At 38.6% G+C, this 22,821-nt stretch overlaps 1 protein-coding gene and 2 long non-coding RNA genes across 9 annotated transcripts in view; 1 reads left to right on the top strand and 2 right to left on the bottom strand.

The window, feature by feature from the left end:
• The window catches only part of LOC129463577 (uncharacterized), a 41,669-nt gene extending 31,499 nt beyond the window's left edge, over positions 1-10,170 (bottom strand). Inside the window, exons 1-2 of the long non-coding RNA XR_008651233.2 lie at positions 10,099-10,170; positions 7,821-7,984 (exon numbers count right to left, since the gene is read on the bottom strand). This is a non-coding gene — a long non-coding RNA (uncharacterized lncRNA). The remainder of the gene's footprint in view (positions 1-7,820; positions 7,985-10,098) is intronic.
• Positions 10,171-16,950: 6,780 nt separating this feature from the next.
• The window catches only part of NDFIP2 (Nedd4 family interacting protein 2), an 83,041-nt gene continuing 77,170 nt past the window's right edge, over positions 16,951-22,821 (top strand). For 3 of the 7 annotated variants that reach the window (XM_055244229.2, XM_063618720.1, XM_055244227.2), the window contains exon 1: positions 22,118-22,453. In XM_055244229.2, coding sequence (XP_055100204.1) covers positions 22,133-22,453 — 321 coding nt within the window. In that variant the 5' untranslated portion in view covers positions 22,118-22,132. Of the gene's footprint in view, positions 17,092-21,893; positions 22,454-22,821 lie in introns of those variants that run through there. The other 4 variants (XM_063618723.1, XM_055244228.2, XM_063618722.1 and 1 more) reach the window with 3 other exon arrangements.
• Positions 17,121-22,818, bottom strand: LOC129463576 (uncharacterized). The gene is made up of 4 exons (XR_008651232.2): positions 22,736-22,818; positions 20,751-20,850; positions 18,875-18,951; positions 17,121-17,188 (listed from the first exon to the last, which is right to left on the bottom strand). It is a non-coding gene; the product is annotated as an uncharacterized lncRNA (long non-coding RNA).

Below are 22,821 nucleotides of genomic sequence, written 5' to 3'. Positions count from 1 at the left end.
AGGCAGATTGGGATAGAAAATGCTGATTTCTGGGGTCAGAGGTGAATGTGAATGTCTCAGGAAATGAGACAGAAGTAGGAGGAGAGATGCAGCTCAGCTTTCATGACCTAATCAGTCCCGCTTGTGTTTGTTGCCATGTTATGAGTATGTGCTTATGGCCCTGTCTGCTACTAGCAGTGAATCATGCTTGCAAATAAATAAACATTAATAAATGAAGATGATTTGCATAATAAATTCCAACTTTAAGTATTAAGTCATAATCCTCACATCTGATTTTTCAAGTTCCCCTATAAAGTTGCCAGATAAAATACAGCATGCCCAGTTAAATTTGAATTTCAAATAACTAAGGAATTTTTTTTTTAGTTTATATCTGCAATATTGCATAGGACATACTTATACTAAAAAAATTATTCATTGTTTATCTGAAATTCAAATTTAGCTGGTGAACTGAATTTTTATTTGCTGAAATGGGTGAACTTACATCAAGAAAATCACACAATTGTGCCCACTGGTACCAGGACTAATATATAGTTCCTTACCTCAACAGGACATTACCTCACCTTTTTTTTTTTTTTTTTTTTCCATAAGAGACAGAGATCTTGCTATGTTGCTCCAGCTGGACTCAAGCTCTTGGCCTGCAGAGATCTTTCCTGCCTCAGACTCCGGAGTAGCTGAGACTATACACATGTGCCACTTTGCTGGCTTAGCAATAGCACTTTCCTTTCTCTTTTATGAGTCCCCTCTCATCTTCTCCATGACCTTTATAGTTTTTTCAAACATCTTAGCTTTCTCAGAAAAGGGAAAAGGGGAAGCAGGGAGAGCTTAGGTAGAATTCCCTCAGCCTGTTCTCTAACCCTCTCTCCTCAAATGTCGGTGCCTGTTTTCTATCCCTGAGCCATTTCTTCTTGTCTCAGATCTGAGGTCTTCTTCCTGTTGAAAATTTTTCCCCTGGGCCAGGCGCAGTGGCTCACGCCTATAATCCCAGCACTTTGGGAGGCCGAGGCGGGTGGATCACCTGAAGTCAGCAGTTCAAGACCAGCCTGACCAACATAGTGAAACCCCATCTCTACTAAAAATACAAAAAATTAGCCAGTCGTGGTGGTGGGCACCTGTAATCCCAGCTACTCAGGAGGCTGAGGCAGGAGAATGCTTGAACCCAGGAGGCAGAGGTTGCAGTGAACCGAGATCACACCATTGCACTCCAGCCTGGGCAATAAGAGCCAAACTCCATTTCAAAAAAAAAAAAAAAAAAAAAAGAAAGAAAGAAAAATCTTTCCCTTGCATGGATTCCAGAAACTCAGCTACTCAGGGGTGTAGCTTCATCTCCAACTTCTCACTCCCTGCTGCTTCTTTTTCTTTGGCACATGAACAATCCAGGCTCTTTGATGTTTAACCAAAGGCCCCTCTTGGCTTTCTGTCACTCTTTCTTGGACACTCAAGCTCTTTGAGAAGCAGTGTGCACTGGTGGGTCCCAAACCTGACTAATCATCAGCATTACCTGGGAAATTTATTTAAACTATTCCTTTAAGGTCCCTCTCCAGACCTACTAAATCCCAGGGAAGGACCCTCCTATGCCTAGCCAGTTCTACCTCCTCAGTTCCTTTGGGCTGTGTCTCTGCCTTTGAGTGCCCACTGGCTCTGCTCTGGCTCAGGCAAGCATGAATCCTGCTAGGAATACTGTAGCTCTCTTTCAGTTGCTCTACCATGCCTTATGTGCCTCTACTCTCTTGCAACACACTTCCAACTGATCCTCAATTTGAACATCATAAATTCATACATCTTGTCACATTCCTAATTTGAGTCCTTAAAGGATTTCTCTTTGCCTTCAGGATAAAATCCAAATTCCTTGGCATGCCTAGCAGAGCTCCTATTTATGTCACCACTCCTAACTGTGCACCCCAATCATTCATCACTCCCCACCCCCCAAGAATACTTAATCACCTGCAATTTCTCCAGGCACTGCACCTTCTTGCTTCTCAGGTTTTACTTGTACAACGTCAAAGCTGCTTCTACTTGGAAAACCTTTAGTCCACCTCTTAACCCCAGTCCTCCTTATCCTTTAAGACACAGGAATTACTCATATGCCTGTCTGCCCTTACTACCAATAGTGAGCTCCTTGAGAACAGACAAGGTATCTGATTCATTTCTGTGGCCCTCACTATATACCACAAGGTCATAATATTTAATAGACTGTTGTAGGTGCTTGTTAAAAGAAAGAATGCCCAAATGAACCACTGAATGATTAAATTAAAAATATTTAAGGCCGGGGGTGGCTCACACCTGTAATCCCAGTACTTTGGGAGGCCGAGGTGGGCGGATCATGAGGTCAAGAGATCGAGACCATCCTGGCCGACATGGTGAAACCCCGTCTCTACTAAAAATACAAAAATTAGCTGGGCATGGTGGTGCACGTCTGTAGTCCCAGCTACTCGGGAGGCTGAGGCAGGAGAATCGCTTGATCTCAGGGGGCGGAGGTTGCAGTGAGCTGAGATTGCACCACTGCACTCCAGCCTGGCAACAGAGCCAGACTCTGTCTCAAAAAAAATATATATATATACACGTATATATTTATATACACGTATATATTTATATACACGTATATATTTATATACGTGTATATATTTATATACGTATATTTTATATATATATGTATATATTTAAAAGCCAATAAGTTATTTCTGAGGGAAGAAGTGTTGGAATGTAAATTAAAATTTCTTTTTTTTTTTTTATTATACTTTAGGTTTTAGGGTACATGTGCACAATGTGCAGGCTTGTTACATATGTATCCATGTGCCATGTTGATTTCCTGCACCCATTAACTCGTCATTTAGCATTAGGTATATCTCCTAATGCTGTCCCTCCCCCCTCCCCCAACCCCACTACAGTCCCCGGAGTGTGATGTTCCCATTCCTGTGTCCATGAGTTCTCATTGTTCAATTCCCACCTATGAGTGAGAACATGCGGTGTTTGGTTTTTTGTCCTTGCGATAGTTTACTGAGAATGATGTTTTCCAGTTTCATCCATGTCCCTACAAAGGATATGAACTCATCCTTTTTTATGGCTGCATAGTATTCCATGGTGTATATGTGCCACATTTTCTTAATCCAGTCTATCGTTGTTGGACATTTGGGTTGGTTCCAACTCTTTGCTATTGTGAATAGTGCCACAATAAACATACGTGTGCATGTGTCTTTATAGCAGCATGATTTATAGTCCTTTGGGTATATACTCAGTAACGGGATGGCTGGGTCAAATGGTATTTCTAGTTCTAGATCCCTGAGGAATCGCCACACTGACTTCCACAATGGTTGAACTAGTTTACAGTCCCACCAACAGTGTAAAAGTGTTCCTATTTCTCCACATCCTCTCCAGCACCTGTTGTTTCCTGACTTTTTAATGATGGCCATTCTAACTGGTGTGAGATGGTATCTCACTGTGGTTTTGATTTGCATTTCTCTGATGGCCAGTGATGATGAGCATTTTTTCATGTGTTTTTTGGCTGCATAAATGTCTTCTTTTGAGAAGTGTCTGTTCATGTCCTTTGCCCACTTTTTGATGGGGTTGTTTGTTTTTTTCTTGTAATATGTTTGAGTTCATTGTAGATTCTGGATATTAGCCCTTTGTCAGATGAGTAGGTTGCAAAAATTTTCTCCCATTCTGTAGGTTGCCTGTTCACTCTGATGGTAGTTTCTTTTGCTGTGCAGAAGCTCTTTAGTTTAATGAGATCCCATTTGTCAATTTTGGCTTTTGTTGCCATTGTTTTTGGTGTTTTAGACATGAAGTCCTTGCCCACGCCTATGTCCTGAATGGTATTGCCTAGGTTTTCTTGTAGGATTTTAATGGTTTTAGGTCTAACATTTAAGTCTTTAATCCATCTTGAATTAATTTTTGTATAAAGTGTAAGGAAGGGATCCAGTTTCAGCTTTCTACATATGGCTAGCCAGTTTTCCCAGCACCATTTATTAAATAGGGAATCCTTTCCCCATTTCTTGTTTTTGTCAGATTTGTCAAAGATCAGATAGTTGTAGATATGCAGCATTATTTCTGAGGGCTCTGTTCTGTTCCATTGATCTATGTCTCTGTTGTGGTACCAGTACCATGCTGTTTTGGTTACTGCAGCCTTGTAGTATAGTATAGTATAGTATAGTATAGTATAGTATAGTATAGTGAAGGCAACTGAAACTTAGGATATAGATTTAGAAGTGGACAGGATTTCAAAGTTCATATAATCAATTTTACAAATGCCGGCACTTAAAAAAAACTAAAATACAAAATGTAACAAGATTTGTCTTCTGTTGCAAATAGGATAGTATTATTTTTTCCCTCCAATTTTTTTTACTGTGGTAATACACATAACATAAAATTTACCATCTTAACTGTTTTTAAGTGTATAGTTCAGTGGTATTAGGTACATTCATATTATTGTACAACTGTCATCACCATCCATCTCCAGAACTCTTTTCATCTTGCAAAACAGAAACTCTACCCATTAAATAATAACCCTCCATTTTCCCAACCCTACAGCCCTTGGCAACCACCCTTCTACTTTCTGTCTCCATGATTTTGACTACTCTAAGTACCTCATATAGATGGAATTATTTGTCTGCGACTGAATTATTTCACTTATCATCATGTCCTCAATATACATCCATCTTGTAGCATGTGACAGAATTTCCTTCTGAGTAATAATGTGCTAAGTATATACCACATTTTGCTTATTCATTCATCCATAAAAGACACTTAGTTTTCTTTCATGTTTTAGCTATTTTGAATAATGCGACTATGAACATGGGTGTACAAATATCTCTTCTAGACTCTGTGTTCACTTTTGGGAGTTTTATATACCCAGAAGTTATTAATAAATTGCTAGATTATATGGTAATTTTATTACCATATTAGTTTTTGAGAATTGGCCATACTATTTTCCACAATGGCTGTACCATTTTACATTCCCACCAACAATGCACAGGTGTTCCAATTTCTCCAAATCCCCATTAACACGTTATTTTTCTGTTTTTTTTTTCAGTTGTTATCCTAGTGGGTGTGAAGGGGTGACTTGTTTTTATTATTAAGATTATTTTACCTAAATTGATTAATTGGATAGCTTAAAGTACTTTTGTTTCTACTGATAATTTTTCAGTTTGCTTCTGAAGCATTTTGTTGTTGTTGGCAAATGATAGATAAAACATACTGCTTTCATTTCCTGAATACTGATCTATAGTGTTTCTTTTTTTTTTTTTCCTTCAACTTTTAAGTTCCAGATCTATAGTGTTTCTAACATCAGATGATCACTACCAATTTAAGGTCACTACCTTAAATTGATGACATAATCACAGGTACTTCCCAACCTTGAAATTTGGTGGTAAAGTCAGAAAAACTAAGTGTTTTTGTTTTTACAAAAGGTCACATTTAATGACTATATATTTGATAATATTAAGAACTACTGTTTAGGCTTTTTTTTCAAGCTGTGATAATGGATATTGTGATTATGTCTTAAAATGTTCTTATATTTTGCGGTACGTGCTGTCTTAGTTTAGGCTGTGTAACAAAGTACCATAGACTAGATGGTTTAAACCAGCAGTCTCCAACCTTTTAGGCACCAGGGACCAGTTTCGTAGAAGACAATGTTTTCAGACAGTGGCGGGTGAGGAGATGGTTGGGGATGAAACTGTTCCACCCCAGATCATCCAGGCATTAGATTCTCATAAGGAGTGTGGAACCTAGATCCCCTGCATGCGCAGTTCACAATAGGGTTCACGCTCTTATGAGAATCTAATGGAGCTCAGGCGGTAATGCTCGCTTGCCCACCGTTCACCTCAAGCTGTGTGGCTCAGTTCCTAACAGGCCATTGACCGGTACCAGTCCACGGCCTGGGGTTTGGGGACCCCTGGTTTAAACAACAGATATTTATTTCTCATGGTTCTGGAGGCTGAAAATACAAAAATCAGACTGCCAGCATGGGTGGGTTCTGGTGAGGGCACTCTTCCTGGTTCCAGACTTTTCATTATATTATTACATGGCAGAAAGAAAGCAAGAAAGCTGTCTAGAGCACCTTTTTAAGGGCAATAATCCCATTCATGAGAACTCAGCCAAGACCTAATCACCTCCCAAAGGTCTCATTTCCTAATATCATCACACTGGGCATTAGGATATCAACATATGAATTTTGGGGAGGCACAACTATTCAGACCATAACACATACTAAAATATTTACAGACTAAATGATATCATGTCTTAGATTTGCTTCAAAACAATCCAGTGGAGGGTAGGTGGTGAGAAGAGCGAGGTTATAGATGAAACAAGATTGCTAATCAATTGATAATCATTGAAACTGAGTGATAGATTCATGAAGGTTTATTATACTGGTCTCTTTACTTCTGAGCAAATTATAATTTTTTTTTTGAGACAGAGTCTTCCCCTGTCGACCAGGCTGGAGTGCAGTGGCATGATCTTGGCTCACTGCAAGCTCTGCCTCCCGGGTTCAAGTGATTTTCCTGCCTCAGCCTCTTGAGTAGCTAGGGCAAATTATAATTTTTAATTTTAAAGATTTTTTTTTTAAAAAAAGCTGTATTAAATCTGTTTAATTATTATTTGAAAAGATTACATTGGTAAGTATATTGAGAGTTGTTTTTCACTTAATGCAGAAAAGAAAAATGTAAAATAAGACCTGTATATTGTACTCACATATTGCTTTACTTGTATTTTATTCTTACCATAGATGATTGATTATTCTCAAATGATATTAAGCTTGGCTCATACTAGAAACAAGTTTTTCCTCTTCCCTCCCTCTGTCTCTCCCTCTCTTCCTTCCTTCCTTCCATCCCCAGGATAGACTTGAACTCTGGGCTTAAACAATCCTCCTGCCTCTGCCTCCCAAGTAGCTGGGACTGCTGTTCTGCATCACCTTGCCTAGCTAGAAACAATTTTTAATGTCTAAATATTGCATAATGAGTTGCATAAAATTGTGACAAAAACACACTACTCTTGAAATGATGCATAATCCAAGCATGCCACTCTCTGGCTACAGACATAGTACAGTTCTGTACAATAGAACTTCCTGCAATGATGGAAATGTACTCTATCTGCTCTGTCTAATATGGTAGCCACTAATCACATATGGCTATTGAACTGACCAGTGCAACAAAGTGGCTAGTACAACTGTTGAGTGGCTAATGCAACTGGGAAATAAACATTTAAATTTACTGATTATCATTTATATGTTTAAGCACTTTTCTTTGGAAGATTTGACAAATTATGTTTCATTTGTTTGTTTGTTTTTGTTTTTTTGAGACGGAATTTTGCTCTTGCTGCCCAGGCTGTAGTGCAATGGCACTATCTCGGCTCACTGCAACCTCCACCTCCCGTGTTCAAGTGATTCTCCTGCCTCAGTCTCCGGAGTAGCTGCGATTACAGGCATGCACCATCACGCCCAGCTAATTTTGTATTTTTAGTAGACGGGGTTTCTCCATGTTGGTCAGGCTGGTCTCAAACTCCCAACCTCAGGTAATCCACCCACCTCGGCCTCCCAAAATGCTGGGATTACAGGTGTGAGCCACCATGCCTGGCCTTGACAAATTATGTTTTTCAGTTAAGATATACATCCCTTTGACAAGTGAAAAATAAAATTAAAAGTCCATAAATGAAAAAATCAGGGATTAGTAGTTATACTATTTGACATCAAATACTTTCTTGATGTTAAAACTTAAACTGAAAAAGCATTGTAAATAAGTTGTCTATAAACAACTGTACTACTCTGAAGAGCTTCCATAAGAAAACACCACAGACTGGGTGGTTTAAGCAACATAAATATATTTTCTTACAGTTCTGGAGGCTAGAAGTACAAGATCCAGGTGCTGTCAGCGTTGGTGTCTGATAAGGCCTCTCTTCCTGGCTTGTAGATGGCCATCTTTTCACTGTGTCCTAATATGGACTTTCTTCTGTGCATGCATGCAGAAAGAGAAATCTATGGTGTCTCTTCCTTATCCTGTAAAGACAACAGTCTTATCAGATTAGCGCCCCATCCTTGTGACCTCACTTAAACTTAATTACCTTGCTTAAATGCCCTATCTTCAAATACAGTCACTCAGGGGTTAAGGTTTCAACACATGAATTTTAATGGGATACAATTTAGTCCACAACAATAATGATATAGATTTTAAGTGTAGTTAGTTCATTATTAATCTACCTTATTTTAAGATTTCATTATTTACATATCAAACCAAGGATTTTAAATAGCTAATGATAACAAGTCTACATTTATAGAATGCTTACTATATGTGAGGCACTATTCTAAGCATTTTATATGTTTTAACATATTAACCCCTATACCAACCCTAAAAGCTAGGTATACCATTAACATTCTCATTTTTCAACGAAGAAACTGAGACATAGAGAAATAGTAACTTCCCCAAGTTTATGCTAGCAACTGGTGGAAGACAGAATTTTAACCCAGAAATTTGTTTCAATCCTTTTTTAATTGCTTTGCTATACTATTGCTCTTGAAATAATTTGCTTAGAGAAGGATTAAGAGAGAATGATTAAGTACTTGTTAAAAATGTGTTCATGAAGTTTCTCATCACTTTGGAAAAATCCCATGTAGGTAATTATATGATGAAGTTAAGTGAAAAAAGGACATAAAATTGAATATAGAGAATTATTCATTATGTTTAATCTCTCCTCTTCCCTCAAAAAACTATGCTTAGAAAAAAAGACCTGAAATAAATCTGTTGTCTACCTTTTGTATGTTCAAAATTTCTTTTATCAGAAAAGTGTTTATTATGAAACTTTAGTTATTAAAATTATGAAGATAATTTAAAAGTTATTTATGGTTATAGTAATATTTTAAGTTAGAGGCAATCTAAATCTAGTTTTTTATAAAAGTTCATAAAAAATCTAGCTGAAAGGTTTGGCCTTTTATTTCCCCAGATGCTTACCCTGATAATTAGATTAGTTTTAGTTGAATCTGAAGATGCTTTTATTTATAATGAGTTGTTAAGTCTATATTTCTTAAAGATACGATTTTGTTTTTCAGATAAACAAAGTAAAACGGTTCTCCCCAAAGACAAATCATTAGTATTCCTTAAATTGAACTTTTTGACTTGACCTTTCTGAGGTTAGCAAATAGATTGTGGGCAGAAGAAAAAGTTCATGTTTCACAAATGATTCCTGTCTTCCTTCACTGATTTTAGTACTTTACAAGCTAAAAATATCTTCAGGACATGCCACATATGTACAACCTAAGATGATTTTGATAAAGCAAGAGACACATTGCATACCTTAGTCTGGACTCCTGAGATGTATGGAACTGACTTGAATTGTCTGCTCTCAACAGGAGTCATGTTTCTAGCTGCCAGTTGTTGGATACCTACTATTTGCAGACTTTATTCTAGGTATCTCATTATTTTATTAAATCCTCACTCCAGTCCAGTGAGGTAGATATTTTCACTTCCATTTTACAATGAGGAAATTAAGATACAAAGCGAAAGTTCAACTTGGCCAGGGCCAGCTGCTATGTGAGTAACAGAAGCAACTTTAAAATTCAGCTCTGCCATGGGCAGTAGTTACGAAGATTAAATAAAATAACTCAGTAGAAACAACCCAATGTTCATTCGTGGATGAATGGATAAAGGAAATGTGGTATATAATGCAAATGTATATTATTTAACCAAATAATTCTTACACTTACTACAACATGGAATGAAATTCTGACACATATTACAAACAAAAAGCAATACGATTTTGACATATACTACAACATGGAAGAACCCTGAGGACATTATGCTAAATGAAGTAAGCCAGACACAAAAGGACAGATATTGCCTGCTTCCACTTATGTAAGGTACCTAGAAGTGTGAAAGTCATAAAGACTGAAAGTAGAAAGGTGGTTGCCAGAGGTTGGAAGGAGATGGGAGTGGGGAGCTAGTGTTTAATGGGTACAAAGTTTCAGTTTGGGATGATAAAAAAGTTCTGGAGATGTGGTGGTGGTGGCGGCAGTGGCATAACAGTGTGATGTACTTAATGTCACTAAATTGTACATTTAAACATGGTTAAAATCATAAATGTTATGTTATTTATATTTTATCAGAGTAAAACAGTCACCCATAAAGTCTCTTCAGTAGAGTTCTAGCTCATTATAGAACCAACACATGGTTGAGGATCACAAGAGACTATCTGTAATAATAAATAAAAGGAGATCATTAATGAGGTACCATTTAAGTGGTCAGACCTATTTTCATTTAGAGAAAAATCAGGGAAAAATTTAGAGAACTCTACTTATACTTAGAGAAAATCAGAGAAAAATTCATGGAGAACTATTAGAAGTTTTCTAAACCTCATTTGCAAAGTATGATACTTTTTTAAAACCTCCTGGAATATTTCTTTGTTGAAATTAAAAATTCTTAAGAAATGACACAGCATCTTATGGTTATTTCTATATAGCAATGGAAGGGAAACTTCAACCAATTTTAGTCAACAAATCAATAATGACGCCTTATTCTATGCAGGTCTTATGTTAGGTATTGAAAGTGGAAACATCCAATCCTCAGCAGCCAGAGCTGGAAGGCAGGGGAAGTAAGCCCAGACAAGCTATAAAGAAAAGAGGTGAGCAGGCAAAATTGCTAAGGTGTTCTGAAGGGAACATCAAAAGAAAGAGACAGATAGTCACTGGGATGTTCACATAGACAAACACACTCCCTGAAACTAAAGGTCAAATAAAGAACCAAAAAAACAAAACAAAACTTCAAAGAACCCATCTGTTGATGGACAGTTCTGTACCAATTTATTCCTCCTCTCCCTATTTTGTAATATGATTTTTCCTCTTCTACCTTGGGCATTTTCAACACAGGCATTGAGAAAGAAGCAGAAAGTGAGGCAAATCTACCACATCTGACCATTCGCCTGAGCCTGGTTCCTAAAGCCAAGAAGAATGAAAAGGGACATCAATATCTCTATCTGCATTTCTATATCTAACATGGGACCCATTTCCAGAAAGATAATGAGTTGCTGCAAATCCAAGAAAAAAAGTAGCAGACTCAGTACAAAAACAGACAAATAAATAGGTCAGCAAAGATGACCTCCAGATGGTCAAGAAGCATATAAAGAGGAGTTTAACAGTCACTGGAAAATCCAAATTAAAATAACCAGATACAACTATAGTCTCATCAGAATACCTAAAATAAGAAACAGAGACAATACAAAATGTTTGTGAAGCTGTGGCTCACCTGGAATTCCCATACATTGATGATGGGAGGAAAAATTGGTATAAACATTTTAGAAAACCATTTGGCAGCATCTACTAAAGCTGAATACACACACACATATGTGAGTGTGTGTGTGTGTATACAACACTATATTCATTTGTAGAAATATACTCATCAGAAATCAGTGCATATATTCACCACAACATGTACAAGAGTATTCTTAGCAGCATTGTTCATAATAGCTCTCTTATGGGTTGAACTGTGTCCCCTCCACCCTCCAAATTCGTATGTTAAAATCCTGGCCTGAGAGTGTGATCTCGTTTGGAAATGGTGTTGTTGCAGATTTTATTAGTTAAGATGAAGCCATACAGGAGAAGTGTGGGTCCCTAATCCACTATACTGGTGACCTTATAAATTGAGAAAATTTGGATATAGAAATGTACATAGAGAAAATGCCGTATCAAGATGAAGACAGAGATCAGGGTGATAATTTTACAAGCCAAGGAATATCAAAGACTGCCAGCAAACCACCAAGAAGTATGGGAGAGGCATGGAACATATTTTTCCTTACAGCCCTTCAAAGGAATCAACCTGCTGACACCTTGATCTTGAACTTCTAGCCTCCAGAACTATAAGACAATAAATTTCTGTTGCTTAAGCCACTTGGTTTGTGGTGCTATGTAACAGCAGCCCTAGGAAACTAATGCAAGACCCAAAACAGAAACAACTCAAATGCTCACCAGTCATATTTATTTAGTAAAACAGGTAAATAAATAGCATATTCACACAATGAAATACTATACAGCAACAAAAATGAATAAACTACAACTGCACCCAACAATATGAATAAATCTTACAAACATGAGGAAAATGAATCAGACTCAAAAGGATACATATAGTATGCTTCTATGTACATAAAGTTAAAAAGACTGTGGAAACTAATTTGTGGTGTTAAAAGTCAGGATAATGGTTATCCTTTGTACAAAGGTAGAGGCAAGAAGTGTGCCAGCGCGTCTTTTGAGGTTCTGGAAATATTTTGTCTCTTAATGTGGGTGCTGGGTGCATGGGTTTGTTCAGCTGATGGAAAATCATCAAGGTGTACAAGTATATAAAGGTATACACAAGGCGTATACTTTCCTGTATTGGTGTATATTGTGATAAAAAGTTGTTAAAGAAAAGCCAGCAAATCTCCCTTCACTAGTTGTTTGTGACCTTTGTTAAAATTTCTTAAGATTCTAAGACTCAGTTTCCTGATATGTGAAATGGTAATAGTACTTATTCTATATGTTTGTTGCGAGTTGATACATATGAAGTTGTGACTTGATACATATGAAGACTTAGCAAAATGCTAGCAGTATTCAATAAATGTTAGCTATTATTGCCATATTATGATTGACAAACATATAATAGTTTCACTTCTGGATAAACAACTAGCGACATATTTTCTGTGGTTACACACACTGGAATCTATTACGAATTTTGTGACGAGTCATTATGTAAGGTAGAAGTCCAGACACATAGCCTAGAAAAAATATGGGGCCAAGTTGGGAGACCTAATTGACTTGTCTGTTCTATTAGATAGTCTCCACTCTCCCTGAATTACAATTTTTACTCCACATTTTAAGTGCAAAATATCTTAAATTTTTTCTTTTTTTTTTCTTCTTTGGGAGCCACTGGAAAATGAAAGAAAGGAAAAGGGCCTCTAGGAATTATAAGCCTTTATATTTGTATGGTTATACACAAATATAACATTCATACAAATGTATGTTGAGCTTCACAACAACCTGACAGATAGGGATGGAATTAATATTCTGACACTGAAGATGAGCAAACCAGCTTAGCAGGTTAAGTGACTTATCCAGGGTCACCTTGCTAATAATGTACAGCAGAGTTGGGACCAAGGCTATTACAAAATTATTTGGATAATTCAGGAAGTGAAGGAAGGAGATGTTTTGTTGTTGTTGTTTTTGAGACAAGGTCTTGCTCTGTTACCTTGGCTGGGGTGCAGTGACATGATCATAGCTCACTGCAACCTCTAACTCCTGGGCTCAAGGGATCCTCCTGCCTCAAGCTCCCAAGCAGATGGGACTACAGGTACACACCACTGTACCTGGCTAATATTTTTATTCATTTATTTTTTGTAGAGACAGAGGCTTCACTTTGTTGCTGAGGCTTATCTCTGGGTCTTGCTCTGTTACCTAGGCTGGAGTGCAGTGGCATGATCATAGCTCACCACAACCTCTAACTCCTAAGCTCAAGTGATCCTCTTGCCTCAGCCTCCTAAAGTGGTGGGATTACAGGTGTGAGCCCAGCTGGGAGGAGAATAATGCAAGGTGAATAGTAAGAGAATATTTGCTTGAGCAATGATGTCCAATAAACTTTCTGTGATGATGCAAATGTTCTATATTTGCTCTGTCCCATATGGTAACCACTAGACACATGTGGTAACTGAGCACTTGAAATGTGGCCAGTATGACTGAAGAACTGAATGTTTAATATTTTAATATTTATATTTAAGTGGTTATATGTAGCTAGTGGCTACCATATTGGACAGTGTAGTTGTATTGTTTCAGGAATCATGGTAAAGTCCCATGGTTAAAATTTGGAGGCTGGACTAAGCGAGGTAGGCTCGTGTTTAGGTTCTCTTTTATCCCAACCTTACATAAATGGAAATGTATGTGTGGAGTTGGGATTCTTTGGTTTTTAAGCTTGAATACATACAACTAATGTTAGGTACCTATTGTATTTTCAATGATTATTTGTGGAGGACACTTTTTATTGTACTTTTAAAAGTTGATGTTTTACTTGTTTTAAAGCATCAACCCGAGAGGATTCACAACTATATTAGAATTTATCCTTTTTGGTGACAATACAATGCCTGCAATGTTTCTTCCAAAAACATTTTTGACATGTTGAGTTCATAATGTGTTTGAGTTCTATAATTTTGATTTTTATTAGTGCTGTTTTAGAAGGCTATTTCTAGTTGGATGAGGTAGGAACGGTCAATGGGCTATTTTGGATTGTTTTATTAGTTACCACATTTGAATCAAGCTGGAAGTGAGGTGGTAGTTGCTTCCTAGATATCACGCTGAGGCTGCATTTGCTTTTGTAAGCCTTAGTTTCCATATCTTCAAAATTAAGCTGTTGGGGTAGGTGATCTCAAAGTTATAGGATAAATAAAGGCTAAAGTTTTATGGTTCTAAGAAAATATGCATTTTCTTTCTTTTCTAGACAATTGAGTTCTAAAGAACTTATAGGGACTACAGCGAGCCACATCATCTGTCCCATTTAGACAAAAAAATTAATTTTGATTTTCTACTACCTGTGCTGTATTTGCATGTGTGTGTGTGTGTGTGCGTGTGTGCATGTGGTTTTGCAACATTTATGCTTTTTTTTTATTATATTTTAAGTTCTAGGGTACATGTGCGCAATGTGCAGGTTTGTTACACGGGTATACATGTGCCATGGTGGTTTGCTGCACCCATCAACTTGTCATCTACATTAGGTATTTCTCCTAATGCTATCCCTCCCCCAGCCCCCGACCCCCGACAGGCCTCAGTGTGTGATGTTCCCTGCCCTCGGTGTGTCCATGTGTTCTCATTGTTCAACTCCCACCTATGAGTGAGAACATGTAGTGTTTGGTTTTCTGTCCTTGTGATAGTTTGCTTAGAATGATGGTTTCCAGCTTCATCCATGTCCCTGCAAAGGACATGAACTCATCTTTTTTATGGCTGCATAGTATTCCATGGTGTATATTTGCCACATTTTCTTAATCCAGTCTATCACTGATGGACATGTGGTTTGGTTCCAAGTCTTTGCTATTGCAAATAGTGCCACAATAAACATACATGTGCATGTGTCTTTATAGTAGCATGATTTATACTCTTTTGGGTATATACCCAGTAATGGGATCACTGGGTCAAATGGCATTTCTAGTTCTAGATCTTCGAGGGATCGCCACTCTGTCTTTGACCATTGAACTAATTTACACTCCCACCAACAGTGTAAAAGCGCTCCTATTTCTCCACATCCTCTCCAGTATCTGTTGTTTCCTGACTTTTTAATTATCACCATTCTTACTGGTGTGAGATTGTATCTCATTGTGGTTTTGATGTGCACTTCTCTGATGACCAGTGATGAAGAGCATTTTTTTCATATGTCTGTTGGCTGCACAAATGTCATCTTTTGAGAAGTGTCTGTTCATATCCTTTGCCCTTTGATGGGATTTTTGTTTTTTCTTGTAAATTTGTTTAAGTTCTTTGTGGATTCTGAATAGTAGCCCTTTGTCAGATGGGTAGATTTCAAAAATTTTCTCCCATTCTGTAGGTTGCCTGTTCACTCTGATGATAGTTTATTTTGCTGTGCAGAAGCTCTTTCATTTAATTAGATCCTATTTGTCTGTTTTGGCTTTTGTTGTTTTTGCCTTTGGTGTTTTAGTCATGAAGTCTTTGCCATGCCTATGTCCTGAATGGAATTGCCTAGGTTTTCTTCTAGGGTTTTTAGGGTGTTAGGTCTTACATTTAAGGACCTCTTCAAGGAGAACTACAAACCACTGCTTAACGAGATAAAAAAGGACACAAACAAATGGAAGAACATTCCATTCTCATGGATAGGAAGAAAAGGTAATTTACAGATTCAGTGCTATCTCCATCAAGCTACCACTGACTTTCTTCATAGAATTGCAAAAAAACTACTTTAAAGTTCATATGGAACCAAAAAAGAGCCTGCATAGCCAAGACAATCCTAAGCAAAAAGAACAAAGCTAGAGGCATCACGCTAACCTGACTTCAAACTATACTACAAGGCTACAATAACCAAAACAGCATGGTACTGGTACCAAAATAGATATATAGACCAATGGAACAGAACAGAAGCCTCAGAAATAACACCACACATCTACAATCATCTGATCTTTGACAAACCTGACAAAAACAAGCAATGGAGAAAGGATTCCCTATTTAATAAATGGTGCTGGGAAAACTGGCTAGCCATATGTAGAAAGCTGAAACTGGATCCCTTCCTTACACCATATACAAAAATTAACTCAAGATGGATTAAAGACGTAAATGTATGCTTTTGTTTTTAAAAGTCAGTATCTGGAATTCCACTTGGTGTCTTCACCTTTACTGGGGAAATCATGCCAGATTTCTCAATAATCATCTTCATAAACAGAATTTATAGATATTTTATGAGAATTTCACATATAATTCATAGGTGAAGTGAAATGCAATGTAAATATTTTATTTTTTCTAGGATATATCTGCCAGATACAAAAGGAACTTCCTTTTTTTTTTCCAAACATTATCTTGGCTTACTTTGGCATTGTCAGGCCACTAGTTTTTTCACCTATTTGAATGTTAAAGCCAGGAAATGGGTATAATTTTCTTCCTAGTTCTAGAAAGGCAGCATCTGGTAAGTTATTCCATCTGATTATCATTGTCATTTTATCCTTCAGATATTGAGTGACCTTTATCCTCAGGCTGAAATCAGGCAACCTTCTTATATAGTGACCTTATTGTTGTATCATAATATGTTGCTAATGGTGAAGCAGTGTACTGACATCAGACTGTGTTAAACAAATGAGGCCTGGTTTCTGTTATGAAAGAAAAAGAGCAAATGCACATTAACATGTTAAGAAGATCTGGATGTGTAGGAGACATTTCTCTTTCCTAATATTTTACACATACAGACACACACACATCACACACACACACACACACACAGTGTTTGTCTTCTTATACAATAATCACATTAGCCAATTAAGGGACACCTGTCATAACAGCCCTATCCTCAGTGACAGTGCTGCTCTTCTATGGCTTACAGAGTAAAGAGGAGATGACAACCCAGAAAGTCCTGCTTTAGTATGGTCAAAGAACAGCCTTCCATACCCAAGGTAAAGCAAAGATTATTTTAATAACTTATGAGTTATTCTAAGTTCAAATATGAATTCCCCAAAGCAAAATGGCTACTGATTTGCTCACATTTGTTGCCTGTTACCAAACAAAGGAAAAATGAAAATGCTAAATAAAAATGTTGTTAGGACTGAGATGCAGCTTATCAGAATTCAGATCTTTTTCAAGTGTTTACTGGTGATGCCATCATATACAACTATATGTATTATATAAAGCTGATAGGAAAACTTAAATTTAGGAAATTCATTTAAATTTCTAAGGTAACTCTGTGGTACTTACTTCCTTTCTCCTGTTCCTTCCTCTATCTTTTATCTTTATTATATAGATATTATATTAGTTTGTTGTATTTAAATAAACAGGGAATGTCAGTTCTCTGTATCAACTTGGCTAGATTACAGCGCTAATTATTCAAACACTGACATAGGCATTGTGGTGACTTAATAGATGTAATTAAAGTCTTGAATCAGTTGACTTTAAGTAAAGAAGATTATCCTCAATAATCTGGGTGGGTGTGATTGAGTCAGTTAAATGTACTTAAGAGCAGAACTGAGGATTCCCTGAGGAAGAAGAAATTCTGCCTGTAGACAGCAGCTTCAGCTCCTACTCTAGAGTTACAGGGGTCTGCTCTCTGGATTCCAGACTTGCTGGACCAGCCCACAGAACTGTGTAAGCCAATTCCTTGCAATAAATCTCTTAGGATATGTCTTCTGCTGACTCTGTTTCTCTAGTTGAATCCTGACTGATAAAAAGTTTTATTTCAGATTCTTCCAACATACTGGAGGAGAATAAAGAGAGGAAAAAGAAGTAGATCCTTGACTGTAAAATTGCTCACTTAGATATCCTCTCTAAAATTATAGAGCTGAACAGATGACAGGAATCTCAGAACCAGTTAAATAAGAAATATGTGTAGCTAAACTGAGGTTCAAGCCTACAAACTGATTAAAAGATACATATGTATTATAAAAGATTCAGAGATAAAACTGGAGTCATTATTGTGTTAATTTACATTTATATGTGAAAAGCAATAGTTTCTTATATTTTCTAAAATATGCTTTAGAATTTAATGTTCAGAAAATGACTAGTGAATTTTCGTTAGGTGGAGACAGAAATTTTCAGATAATGTAATTTTACCTCTTTCCAGTCATTCTACAGGTAATTATACAAAAACCACACATATTCCAAATGCAATTCATTACTAAGATCTGTAATCACACTAACCACCAATAGCCACTTTGAATAGTTCTATGTGGTAGAGGAAGTGATAACTAAAAATCAGTGAAGTGGTAAGGAAAATTTGGAACATTGCCTCCCTGTGATTTAGGCCTGTGTAAGACGGCTTTCTGTAGGCAATGGCATGTCTTACTGCTCTTTAACTGATGGGACTCCCAGCGAAGAATCCTGGCATTTGGGTGTGTAGCTCAATATATCTGACGATGTAAGAAAGAGGATGATGAATGCTAAGTTGCTAGTTTACCTCTAGAGGGAATGGCCCTGCTTCTGGGAAGGTGGGAGGGGTTCCCAATGGGAAGTACGCCTCAGGCAAAGAGGTCCCCACGAACTCTATATAGCATTACACTACAGAACAACATCAAAGTCATTCTTAGTAGGAAGGCTTACAGATACATTACATCCACATGAGAAAATGCTAACAATGTGGAGTCCTGAGGGTTATTCTGAAGATGAAACACCAACCATGTAAAATGATAGTTGTAATTATCTAACACAAGTTTGATAATACTGCTCTGTCACTATACATATTGGTACCTGTCTTAGTTGGGTTCTCCGGGATGCAGATGCTGATATAAAGTTTTCAGTGCAAGAGATCCACTGGGGAGCAATGTCTGTGAAAAGAAAAAGGACTGGGCAGGGGGAGCTGTCGCAACATGCTGCAGAGCTGAAAAAGTCTCTGCCAGCTTCACAGGGAACTCTGAAGCAAAGTTTGTCTCTTTAACGGCTTCAGTGTCTGGCAAAAATAGCCAGAGCCTTGTACCACTGTCTTGCTCAGTTAGTGGCTGGGTGCCACCCTGAAAATAGCACCTCCTCAGGTTGAAAGCTGAGGGAGACCTTGACAAAGCTACCAATTGGAAGTTGTCTGCCAGCCACATTCCTTCCAGCTGGGCAGAGTGTGCTTTCTTGAAACGGAATCTGGGCAGCTTATCTCCATGTCTACTTCAGTGCTGCACAGCAGCACTAGTAAAATTCTGGGTGGCTGTGTGTTTGGAGATGAAAATTGATCAAGCCAGAATGAGAGGTGTTAGTGAAGTGCACTAAAATTCTACAGTTCTACTTGAGGTAGCTTCTAGTGCTGCACCACTGCAAATTCCTTAGATAACTAGAGTTGTCGCCATAATACCAGGGATTGAAAATATTATTGGATGTTGCTTAAGGCCTGTAAAATGGTAAAGAATACTGTTATTCCCATTGCATCTCAAGTTTCTCCTAGTGGGACAACTCATCGCCTCTGCTTGTAATGGTCCATCACAGGTCACATGGGCTTAGTTGTAAAGTGGGCAAAAGAAGCTCAGAGTGGCTCTTTTGGGGATGATGAATAAGAATTATTATTTTACATAGATCAAGAAGGTGGGATTTAAATAAGTCAGATTGGCTCTTTGTGATACATTGCTATCTTTTAATGTCTTCTGCACATTTCACAGTAGTGGTGGCTTGGAAGAGGAAAGAGACAAGGACTCTTCTTTATTAGGTACATTACGTTAATATAGTGCTTAATATGGTGGAGGCTCTGATGTCTGTCATCACCTACTAGTGATTTAGCATTAGCCAAGTTCATGAAACTCCTTGTGCCTTATTTTCCCTCCTCATCTGTTAACCAAGGAGTGCAATTGTGCCTATATCATGAAGTTGTGGTGAGGCTAAAATAATAGATGCATAGTACTGGCTTAGAAAGGGCTCTATACTAGTAAGCTGTTGTTCTACTTCTCCTTCTCCTCTTTCTCTTCCTCATTACAAATACACTTTCCTGCTGAATTTGTTACTCCACTAGATTAGCAAAATGTTCAGAGAATCTGGGAGGAGGGTAAAATAGAAAGAATCTGTTACTCTATCAGGATTCAAGATATCTGCTTTTGGTCAGGTCTTTGATTTTTACTGTTACGTTCTCAGTGCTGCATTGGGTGTAAGAAAATGGTCTCTGCTCTGAGCAGCCATCTATTTGAGAAACAGATGAACACATGAATGATTAATGAAAACACATATGCATATAAAATTAAGTTCTAAATAAATCTTATAGATAGTAAGTGATATAAGGATCTAATTTCAGTTTGCTGACACTGGCTGTTGTTTTGGTCATCGAAAGGCAATACCATTTGGAGTGAAATTGTGAGAGTGAGCGTTTACACCAGTAATACCAATAAAATGACATATGTTTATTGGCCTAGAAACTAAAATACATTAAGATCAAAACAAGGCAAGTTTAACAATATTTAAGTATGAGATACCATTACCTCTTATTGTTAGCACAGTAATGCTTTCTATTAGACATGTCAAAATGGCACAAATAGGGAGAGTTGATGAATGCTTTAAAAAGTACTACGAGTAAGGCTTACATTTTTTAGTTGTCAATCTCTCAAAGAGTTTCTGTTTTTATCGTATCTTGCTATTTTAACCAGTTGATTAGGCTCACCCAGTGGCAGTCTTCATTTCAAGGATCTCCTCTGGACATTCGTGAAGGAAATAAAGTAAATGGGGCTCCAGATCCCTTTCCTTCCCTTCAGGGGGCTCCACTGTAAGATCGTTTAGGGAAAATGTGGTGTTATGTTGAAAACATAGCTGGGTCACATCAAGCAGCATCATAGTTTTTAGGGTATAGAATGTTGGTCTTCAGGTTAAAAGGTACTTTTCGCTGCTCTGCCATATTCTTCTGCTTGCTAGAGAAATATGCTTTATGCCGTGTCATGTGTGGTTAACCAGACACTGAGATACTATTAACAATGCTCCCAAGTGATTCCTTGCTGTTAAATCCATTGGAATTATTGAGTATTACCACAAAATAATCCTATCTGATTTCATTACTTTCTTCTAACGTCCTTCCGGTAACCTAGAACTCTAGAGACCTGTTTCTTTGAGAGTTGTCTGGAGAGTCCGTTGGATTTTTAAATCTCTTATTACCAAAAAGTGGAAAAAAGAGTTTAAAAAGTAACCAAAGAGCTAGTGCCTGTAGTCTCAGCTACTCCAGAGGCTGAGGCAGGTGGATAGCTTGGGCCGAGGAGTTCGAGGCTGCAGTGAGCCATGATTGCGCCTGCGAACAGCCACTGCACTCCAGTCTGGGCAATATAGTGAGACCCCATCTCTAAAAAAACAACAAACAAAACAAAAATTATCCCACAGAAGAATTTCAGGGCAGTGGAAATACTCTGTAGGATACTATAATGATGGATACCTGCCATTACACATTTGTCCTAACTCGAGGAGTATACAACAACCTGAGTGAACCCTGAGAAAACTATGGACTTTGAGTGATGATGATGTGTCAATGCGGGTTCATCAATCGTAACACACGTACCACTCTAGGGTGGGGATGTTGATAATGGTGGGGGGTTATGCATGTGTAGGAGGAAAGTGTATATGGGATATCTCTGTAACTTCTCAATTTTTCTGTAAACTAGAACTACTCTATATTAGTCTTTAAAAAATCCCTTATCTTACGAATGATTTTGAATAAGCGTTTTGGGAATGTTCTAGAGATGAATCTCCTCCCCATGTCCTACGCTGGGTGAGTAATACGAGGAAGTGTCGTGTACCCGGGCGACCCGTCCTCAGGTGTTCTAGGAACGCGGCTCCATCCCTTGTCAGCCTCTGTCTCTGTGTGGTGAGAAGGCGCACTGGCTCGTGCCTGCGCGAAACTCGCGCACACAGAAAAGACCAATCAAGGACGGGTCATTCCCTCCCCCCGCGCGCCTTTTGCGACCGCCCACTCGACAGGTTGACAACCTAGACAGCTCCCCCGGACTTGCCTTACTTTTCCATCTCCTCCCACCCAGCTACACCCTCCCACTGGCGGCGCGGATGGGACGCCGGCGGAGCCAGCGAGTCTGCGCGAGCGGTCCGAGCATGCTCACTAGCGCGCGCGGCGCCCCGGAGCTTCTCCGCGGAACCGCGACCAACGCGGAGGTCTCGGCGGTTGCTGCGGGAGCCACAGGAAGTGAAGAGCTTCCGCCGGGAGACCGCGGCTGCAGGAACGGAGGCGGAAGGGGCCCTGCGGCGACGACGTCGTCGACGGGGGTGGCCGTGGGAGCTGAGCACGGAGAAGACTCCCTGTCTCGGAAGCCGGATCCCGAGCCGGGCAGTATGGATCACCACCAGCCGGGGACTGGGCGCTACCAGGTGGTGAGTTCCCGGCCTCCTGTGCCTCCCGGGACTGCCTCCCGCCGCGGCGTCCCTACAGTCGCTTTCCTTAGGTTATTCCCGGAGGAAAAGCTGTGGCTTTTGTTTTGTTTTGTTTTGGTTTTTTGTTTTTTTTTGGATCTTCTGGCTGGAGCTGCTTCACTCGCCTGTCCTGCGCACTCCTGCCTAGGACTCCTTCGAAACCCTTCCCTTTCGCCCCAAGTCTGTTCCTAGCTCCTCACCCGCACCCTTAGCCCCCCTGTGAGACGCTCTCCCTCCACACACCTTATAACTTGTATCTGTTTTAATTTCTCACTTTATCATTTTCTTATTCTCTGACTCAGTCACTCCTGAGACATTCTAGTCGATTG

Source organism: Symphalangus syndactylus, chromosome 15 (assembly GCF_028878055.3).
Source record: "Symphalangus syndactylus isolate Jambi chromosome 15, NHGRI_mSymSyn1-v2.1_pri, whole genome shotgun sequence".
NCBI classification, from domain to species: domain Eukaryota; kingdom Metazoa; phylum Chordata; class Mammalia; order Primates; family Hylobatidae; genus Symphalangus; species Symphalangus syndactylus.
Note: the sequence above shows the minus strand (reverse complement) of the source record. Positions and strands in the feature narration are given on the sequence as shown.